At 30.4% G+C, this 10,226-nt stretch overlaps 1 protein-coding gene across 1 annotated transcript; it reads right to left on the bottom strand.

Moving 5' to 3' along the window:
* Nucleotides 1–1,619: 1,619 nt before the first annotated feature.
* On the bottom strand, nucleotides 1,620–4,677 carry LOC105644973 (uncharacterized). The gene is made up of 3 exons (XM_012230788.4): nucleotides 3,908–4,677; nucleotides 3,088–3,273; nucleotides 1,620–2,274 (listed from the first exon to the last, which is right to left on the bottom strand). Exons 1-3 carry the CDS (start codon nucleotides 4,346–4,348, stop codon nucleotides 1,987–1,989), a joined length of 915 nt encoding a protein of 304 aa, XP_012086178.1. The 5' UTR covers nucleotides 4,349–4,677; the 3' UTR covers nucleotides 1,620–1,986.
* Nucleotides 4,678–10,226: the final 5,549 nt, after the last annotated feature.

The raw sequence follows: 10,226 nt of genomic DNA on the forward strand, positions 1-10,226 counted from the left end.
AGGAATATATGAATATGCCCACAAACTCTTGAAACTCAAATAATAGCCCAAAATAGAAATATATAGTTTTAGTTTTTTTTTAATTTCATAAACAATATTTTTTTTCAAGCAAACATATCTAGGACATAAAAGAAAAAATATAAAGAAAATTAAAAATTCTTAATTAGGAGGCCATCTTTTTATTGCAAGGGAGATACAAATCTCTTATTTAATTAAAGGGATAGTGGTTAAAAATTAATTCAATAACGAAAAAGAAAATAATAAATAATAAATTTTTATTAAAAATAAAACTCTTTTAACAACTCAACAATATAACACAAAATAAATTATATTAAAAAATTGCCAATTTAAATTCCAAAAATAACCCTGAAAATGTTATAATTTAATTAAATTTGATTTGATGGACAAAAAAAAAAAAAGTCATTATTCAATAAATAAAAATTACAAAGCAAATCATGACAGGATCCAAAATTGGTCTATTAATGAGCTTATTCAAGTATTTTGTTTCTCCGTTGTTCTAAGTTGCAAATTTAAAATAAATAAGTTAATTAAGTAATAACAAAAGATTACATAAAAAAAACGTTATATTCTCTCCAAATAAATCCATAATTTTTCCTACAACAATACAAAAAAAAGTATACTTTTTTTATTATGTTTGTATTCATTTAAAAAATAATTTTTAGAAATTATATCCAATCCAATAATAAAATGTAATTTTTCTTTTTTTTCCGTCTTATATGTCCCAAATCCACTAGCTAGAACTAAATCCTGCTCGCACCAAGTTAGTCCAAAAAAAAAAAAAAAGTGAGATCATTGAGTATTTGCTTCTTTCATGAGGATCGAGCCCTCAACCTTACCTAAAAGAATATAGTGTTGCACCACTCATCCAAACACTATTTGATATACAATATAATTTTTGAATTAGCTATGATTAATACTATTTTAGGATATCCTAAATTTCTTTGAGGACAATATCGAAAATCTCATCATTGCCCCCTATTTCCACAGTTATGATGCAAATGATAAATATAAAAGTCATTAAGCATAACAAAACCATTTTCATATATAATACTTAAAAAATAATTGCTATACAAAAATTGTTACTCAGTGTTTGATGTTACATGTTCGAGTCATCCAAATAATATGATAATTATTTGCAAATAACTACCTTTCTTGCGTCATCCCTTCTAATCTAAAATCTAAACTTTCTTTCTATTTTTGGTATTCTCATGTATGCATACATACTCCTCTCTAATGTCTATACAACACAACACAACTGGAAATAAAATGTTCTTTCTTTTCGTCAGACATTTCAACTATCCCAACTTGCACTTACCAGAACCTTAATTAGTTAGATATTCTAACATAAATCAGCAGAAGAATATTACAATCAGATCAAAATTTCCCTGAAATTTGCTTGGAACTATTAAGAACTGAAACAAACAAAATGTTTATCCCATTAGCACAAAATAAAAATTTCTGCACTGGAAGATTGAACCATTCACACTAATTCAAGATAGTTTGCAAATTAATAGTGCAAAATCAAATTTCTGCAAAACTAGCAGAGAATGCAAAGAATTTTCCACAAAAGACCCCAGAAGTACAAGAAACAACAAGAATTAACAGTAATAATAGTTTAAATGCATTGCAAATGAGCAGTAATGAATCTGCTACATCAATGGATATCATAATTCATTTGTAAACCCAATTCGAACCCATCAAGAGTAATAAAAATACTATCAAACTTGTCTCAGACCAGTAATGCTGGATCGGATACCCAAAAGATATCCAATCTGCTGCCATTCCCTACGCAAAACTAGCTAAGAAGGCAAAGAATTTACATTGCAAATAAGCAGTAATAGATAATACTATGCATCCATCTACATAAATGTTATAAGGTGAACCTTAGCATATGGCAGGAGTTAGATGAAATGGGCAAAAATTATAACAGCAAAAACGAGGTGCTAACCAGAAGATGTAGATAATTCAATTGTAAACACATGAAGCTGTCAAATTAAGGGGTTTGCCAAGTTTGTTTCCACGTAGAGTAAGTGGACATCTGATACGATTATAGAACTTGGATTTAACCAATCTTCCCAAAATGTAAGCCCTTGATCTTACGACAAATGTTAGGTTAAGAGGCACAGCTACTCTTTCAATGTGCTCTTCCGCATTACCAAAAACAGGTACTCCACCATATAGGGGAATTTGGGAAGCATGCACTATTGTTATCACTTTCCTCTCGCTCTTCCTCGATTGAGTAAACTTCTTCATCTAATGACCAGATTAAGACAATATATGAAGATGATTAACAATTATGGAACCCAAAATATCTAAAGTACAATAATATCAACACTACCACGACGATGAGGACAACAACAACTAAGTATAATAAGTTAGATTTAGCCATATGAATTTCCAGTATAAGCTCTGATCAAATTAATATCAATCCCAACAATATTTTCATCCTTAGATGTCTCAAAATGTCTGTGATTTAAGAAATATTTACTTTTCCTTTTATGTCCCTTGTTATAACTGGTCTTAAATTCTAAGAATAAACCTTTTGTTTTAAAGGTGTTTAATTTTAGAAAAGTAACGATATTTTGTACAATGTAACACTATAATATTTTATTTTTTAAAATTTACGTAAAAGTCAGCGTGATAAATATTTTGAGACAAAGAAAATATAATATAGAGAGATGAAAATATAAATTAGGGATTATATAAATAGTATAATAGAATTATGGCATTGTCACGTGTGTAAAGGCCAAGGAAAAGTAAACAAAACCAAATTAAAAATTAATGGTTTCCACTGCATTTTTCAGCAAAGTCTTTGCAGTCTTTTGCAGGCACTCCAATAAAGCCAGCCAATAGCATTCAAACTCTCCTTTCCATGGCCCACTTCCCAAGGTCTTTATTTATTATCTAATTAACCCAAACCTAAAAAGCTTCTTTTCCCTTTTGAATCCTAAGGAATTTATTTATCATACATGGGCCCTTGCCTGAGCTTCGTGTAATCACAATTTTACCCTTACGTTCAGTTTTTCTTCGCGCATTAAACAAGAGTTAAAAGGACCATTCACATACCTGTCCTGAGGCGACTTTGAGCTGGTAGTAGTGAAGCTCCAGCGGGGTTGAGGTGACGTGGACGGCGAAAAATGTGGCGGGATTTCTGTAGTGAATCCTCACCGTTGAATTCAACGACAGCATATCTGTTGGCACTCCTGTCTGGTCATTCCCGGCTTGTACATTAATGTTCTCGAACACCATGTTCTGCTTCAACCAAATTCAACAAAAGTACGTTCTTTTAAATATTTTGCTTCATAGTAGTTTTTTTTTCCAGAATTCATGATAATTTTTTATTTAATTAAAAAAATAAATCATAATTTATAGAATTAATGAATCCCATATCAGTTTTTATTAATTTTGTTACTAAATTCAAAATTATGCATTCACTAATATATTGAAGAATAAAAAATAAATTAAAATAATGTTTTCAAAAAAAATAAATTAATTAAAATAAGAAAGAAATTTCTTAATTAAAAATAATTAAGAATTGAATTTGACTTAAATTTAATATAATAAATGATATAATTAAAAAAGTAAAGTTAGTACTTTAAAATAATAAATTTTTTATAAATTACGGAAATTTTATTTTTCTTTTTCTCTTTTTTTTGGTAACTAGGTTTTTTATTTTGTTTTTTTTACTAACAAAAAGCAATAATAAAAATATACTCTTTAGGACTTAAAAAATGGTGGATTGAAAAACTGAGCTAAAGGAATTAGAATAATAGCTCAATGTAGCAGACAAGAGTGTGTATTTCTTACTGTGGGAATTTATGAATTTAAATTTGAATTAAAAACAAAATAAAAGAGGAAAACTAAATATGAAAGAAATGAAACGAACCTTAACAAGTATTTGAGGCTTGTAGGCCTTACTGGCTCCCCACAGAATCAAGCAGAACATGGAAAAGAGCAAGACAAAGAACAAAAATCCACAAGCAAACAATCTCACATTACGACCAGAGCCATAATCATCACCGTCAATTTCGTCATCGTCATCATCATCATCATTACGTTGATCAATCTGTACATGCTTCCAAGCAGAAAGACTTCTAGGGTTTTTCAGAGAAGCAGAGAACCGAGAAGTAGAAGACTCTCGAGAGTGATGAATAGGTGAACAATGATAGTAATGGTGAGCCGGTGACCCATTAGGGCTTGACCCATATGACATCTTCTCCACGTCGTGGTTCGACGGACTTTGCACGTAGTAGACCGGCCGGCGAGGTGACCGTGGCGGCCATGAGGTATCAAGGCTGGTTCCTTCAGAATCTGTCTTGGCATGCATTTTTCAATTTTTTTTTTTTTTCTGTTTGTTTTTGAGATATTTTTACTTTGTTTTGGAATTTATTATTTTTTTATTACGGTAAGAGAGCGATGGTGATAACCGAGAAAGGAAAGGACAGGTAATGGAGAAGAAGGGGAAACAGAGAAATACATAGAAAGAGGATTTATGAGAGGTTTTTGAATCACGAGACAGAGTAATTGTTTGTTGTTTGGCAATTGGGGTATCGATAAGCACTGTGGTGTTTTGTTTGGTATTGTGGAAAAAGCAGTAAAAAAGCTGACTAGGAGACCAGGAGAGAGGTGCGTATTGTTTACGCATTTAACGGCGTAGAGTGTAGGAGGTGGGATTAGAAAAGGAATCCAACCAAACATTCAACTTAGGAAAGAAAGTTTAATGTATAGGAAGATTCTTTCCATATAGTCAAGTATTTTCCTAATATTTATGGCTCTCTTTTTTCTCCAGAAACATATTTTTATACCTTTTTTGCATTTTTTCACCTTAGGTGTATTAGTAAAAAGTTTAAGTTTATAGTTAATAAAAATATTTTATTAAAAAGATAATTTTTCTAATTTATGGTTAATCATCAATATCATTATCGTTATCACTGCCAATCACCATTAGACATTAGTAACAATGTATAGTGACGGGACAATAATGTATATTCACCTTCAGTCACTAACAAAACTACTACAAATTATCATTTTTTTTGTGTGTTTTTTCTAATAATGTATATTCCTCCATGCATACTTGGTTCTTCCGTCCATTTTTTTCAGATTTTTCCGTTAAAATTTTTAAAAAATACTAAATACCTTGACAGTTAAGAAGAGTAAATAATTAATTCGTCCTTAAAATTTAACTAAACTAATTAAGTTATCCCTGCAGTTCAACAATATTAATTAATGATCTTCAAGATTTACCTCTTTCAAACCATTTGGTCATTCTATTCATTTTTTCCAGATTTTTTCATTAAACCTTCAAAAAAAGATTAAAATACCCTGACATTTAAGAAGAAAAAGACTAAACTAACCTAAGTTAGAATTTCCATTTGTCATGGAGTGAAAATGAAGAGTCAGAGTATATATTGATTATTTGATATTCACCCAAAAAAAATTTTTTTTGATCAACATAATGTGTCATTTTACTATCTTGAGCCACCAATAAAAAAATGAAAAAGAAAATATACATCAAATTAATTTCAATAAAAATAATAGGCATTTAATTCAACAGAACAAGTTATTTTATATATTTCATTACAAACTACAACTGATGAAATGAAGATAGGACCATAGGAATAGTAAGAATATTTTAGAAAATAAAAAAAAAATTCACTATTTTTGCAGAATTTCAGTTGTAAATTTGATAAGACTTAAGTGTCATTTCGTTATAAAGCAAATAATCCAATTAGTTTAGTCTTTTTCTTCTTAAGTGTAATGATATTTTCGTCTTTTTTAAAAGTTTTAACAGAAAAATCAGGAGAAAATAAATAGACTGACCAAATGGTTTAACGAATGTAAACTTGAGGAATCATTAATTAATATGCAGGGATGATTTAGTTTATTTGGTCAAACCTCAAGGACGAATTAATTATTTTTCACTCTTATGTTTAGGGTATTTTAGTCTTTTTCAAAGGTTTTAAAGGGAAAATCTGGAGAAAATAGACGGAAGGACCAAGTGGTTCGACGGAGGTAAACATCAAGGACCATTAATTAATATTGCCAAATTACTAGATGACTTAGTTAGTTTAGTTGAACCTTAGGGACGAATTAATTATTTTTTCAAATAAATATGCACAACCATACCTTATATTTCTAGAGGACTCTTAGACAATGTGGACATTTATTGCTCTATAATGATTGGCCGCATATTAAATTGTGGATCTAGAATGAAAAGAAAAAAGAGGATGCAAAAGGATTTGAAAGTAGTGTATTGGAGATAGATTTTTAAAATTTAATGTATATAAATACACATTCAGCCACATTATTATTCATACTTTTTATTCCATATAACACATTAGCTACAATCCAAATTAGCATTTGAGATGCTCTAATTATTACTCACTTCACTTAGGAATAGAAGCAGATTAGTATTTTAAAGTACGCATCCACTTAGATCCGTTTAACGAAGGTACGAATAATTATAAATGGATTTTAGACGAATACATATAGTGAAATTACTATCTGTCATAGATACAGTTAGGATATAGTTATAGAATATGGATATAGGATTTAGGTACCCGCTACCTATTACTTGCTATATTATATGGTTTTGCCCATGGATACCAGCATATACCCTACCTATTTATTAGTAAAAAATGTATTTTAAAAAAATTAGATTTGGATAGTAGTTTAAAAGTTACGGATACCCTACCTGTTACCCTTTAAACGGATTTGGGAAGGATACAAGTATATGGGTAATTAATGGGTGGACGGGTTTGGGACGTATACAAAAAGTAAAATTTTAAACGGATATGGGTAGTTCAAAATTCACAGGTACCGCTTCATTACCATCTCTAACTCCATTATTTGCCACATTAAATCTCAGTCATTTACCATGTAAAAAATTAAGAGAAATTCACTAACTTAATCCTTCATAATGATGTCATTTTGATCCTAAATAAACAGTTTGGTTTCAAAGCAAAAGAAATAAGTTGCCTTAAGATCATTTTTGGCTCAAAATTATCAATCTCATTCTTCTTTCTCTCAGTTGAGTGTGAAAACAAATTTCTAATCCTTGTCCTTCAACATTTGTCACATTGTGAAGAAAATTCATTAGTTCTTTCTCTTTGATGTCTTTCTTTCTCTTTCTACATCTCTCTTTTCTCTCTATAAACCGAAAGGGCGACTTCAATTCTCTTCAATTCAATTATTTCAGGAATCAAAGGTTGTGTGATTCAAATTTGCTTGGGGAAGTGAAACAGTTAGGGTTTTAGTTGTAGCTAGTGATGTTTCTTTGTTTTCTTCATCACTATCTTTATAACCAATTCATTTTATAAACTACCTTTTACAAGTTCTTTTTATATTTTGGTTTTTGGCTTTTTGCTCTTGGTCAATGAAAGAGTTTTTAAGGACTTTGTAGGTGGATTTTAGGCCGAATGAAGAGATTTTATTCTGATGATATAATTGTTAGGCAATTAAATGGATGTATTTTACTTTGTTTTTGTTCTTAATTCAATATTTTGTAAATAAGCTTTAGCTAAGTGATATACATGTAAATATATAATAGAAATACAATCAATAATAAATTGACTTTTATTTTTTCAAAATTGTCCTTACACTATGGTACCAAAGCTCGTGATTTTCTCTCAAGCGATTTTGTCTCCAGTTTCATTGGTCCAATCTTTTTCTTGCGTTTTACCTTGTTTCCCTTCACTTCCCTGCCAGATTTCATCTTGATTTCTTAAATAATATCTTTAAAATCATATTTTGTATCGTTTTACTCTTGATATATAAAAAGAGTTTGTCTTATATTCTTCATTTTTATTTGAATCAATTCGGTTCTTAGTAAAATTTTGTTGATTTCTTTTCCTTTACAATTTTTTTATTTGTTTCTTCACATTCTACTTAAGGAATCTCATAATTCAATTCATTCATCAATATACGTTATTCTTTTTAAATTGATTCAATTATCATTTAACCGATTTAATAATCCACTAAGATTTTCCTTCAATTCATAATTAATTCTTCATTATTTCTTCCTCTGCTATCGAAATTGCTTATAAATTTTGGTAATTTTGGATTTTAGAGTTTCTTTAATTAAATTGGGTTTTCAAGTCTCAACCAATGAAGATCTTTCTTTTCCTTATTATATTATCATTTTGATAATCACAACAACTTGGTAACTTCACAAGAGTTGAATTCTACCACTTATATTACTTAGAAATAACATTTTTCGCTTGTTGTGTCTTTAAGGAATAAGTAAGAGTTTATCGATGGTGGCATTGAGAAACCAGATCCTCAAAATGATATGTATTTGTGTTGGGTCAAAAGCATAACATGCTGGTTATATGGCTTCTTTGTTGTTTATCTCCTTCAATCGCTTCCATAATAGTTTTGATGGAAGATACTTGTGTTATATGGAGGACTGTTGAGAAGCACTTTTCACAACTAGAAAAGTTACAAATTTCTCATTTGTAGTATCTTCTATGCATGATAACTCAAGATACCAATACCATATATCACTACTTTACTAAACTTAATGCCATATGAGAAGAATTAAGAATTATTCGTCCCCTTCCTCATTGCAAGTTTGGATCATATAATGAGTTTTGTTTTCAAGAGTATGCTCAAGAGTATGCTAATGCTCAAGTCATAGACTATGTGTTTCAGTTCTTGAATGGTTCAAATGAGTCTTTTTAATTTTTGTGGTGTCAAATTACACTCATGAAACCGTTGTCTAGTCTTGATCAAGTATATAATATGGTGCTTTTCGAAGAGACACAATATAATCAACTTATCCAATGTCCTTTATTACATGATGTTTCTATTATGGTTGTCAAGAGAGTTAAACCTAAACGTAAAGACTTAATGGAAATATATACAATAATAAATTTAATTTATCATTTTGTTACTCATCAAAATAAAAGGGTGTGTAACCTTGAGCTAATAATATTTTTTGAACAAATTATTTTTTGAAAACAAACTGAGTCTTACTATATATATATATATTAAATAATCCTCTGAGGATACAACTTTCTTTTAAGGATTTTATTGTCCCCACCAGATGTTGTAGAGTTGCAATAACTAATATTTCCAGTATACAACAAATTAAGCTCTGGATATTTATAGGCAACAACTGTGAAGATATTGATATGTTTTGCATGCCATCAAAAACTTTTAATATTTATTTTATTTTATACACAAGTAAAACATAAAATTCATTTCCCTCTCCAATATCCAATTATGACCAGGATTCTTGCTCGGCATTTATTCATTCGGTTAAAATAGGACATGTTCTATAAATATTTATATCTCATCCCATCAGAGGACATTATATTCTATAATAGTTTTTAAATATTTCTCTCTTTTACTTCTATTAATTTATTGCAGTGAGCATGGAACACACCTCAGAAATTCATTCTTTTCTCCCAAACATCATCCTAGAAATGGCATATAACGAGTATCAGAATATGCTCAATGGTACTCAAAATATAGGAATGGAGTCTACTCTAAACCTGACTTCGAATGTATTGGTTAATCCAAATGATTATACCCAGAACGGTACCCCATTTGCTATCAATCCTCCACCCATAATAGATCCACAAGTTGCAAAAGCCTTAACAGAGGCCTATAACAACTTTGCGTCAATTTTAGAGCGGTTTATGCACTCTCAGCGTTCGTCTCAAACTTCCTGGATTGAGCAAACATATTTACATGCCATGTCCTAAGTTAACATCAAAACAAAAAGGCTTAGGAAGTGTAGAGGTAGTGATGGAAATCAAGGGAAGGTAGATACCCACAGGCTCAACCCTTGGGAATCAAGAAGTTGGTGCATGAGAATTATGAGTCGATCAAGTTTGCTCTCAATACTAGCTAGGCAAGCTATTGTGTTGTCATGAGAGCTAGTTGCAAGCGGTGCATCTCTCTACACGGTGGGCATAACTAGTTCAGTTTCCATGGGGAGCTCTTCTACGGAATCTTCTTGCTCTCTCAAATCTAAGGTTTGTTGACTTATCCCGCATTACATGAATATTTCTTCATCCGACTCTTCTTCTTTTGTAACATCATCACTCTCTTCCTCTCCTTCAGACATTTCAGCTTCTAAATCAATCACTTTCTCACCTACAATGGCTATAGGGTCTCCTTCAACACTTCTATTCTTATCCATAAAGTAAAAATACTCTTCAAGCCTAGTTATAAGCTTCATGTTAATGAGTGTGCTC

This window comes from Jatropha curcas, chromosome 1 (genome assembly GCF_041381405.1).
Source record: "Jatropha curcas cultivar XTBG-Jc1 chromosome 1, XTBG_Jcur_1.0, whole genome shotgun sequence".
Taxonomy (NCBI): Eukaryota; Viridiplantae; Streptophyta; class Magnoliopsida; order Malpighiales; family Euphorbiaceae; genus Jatropha; species Jatropha curcas.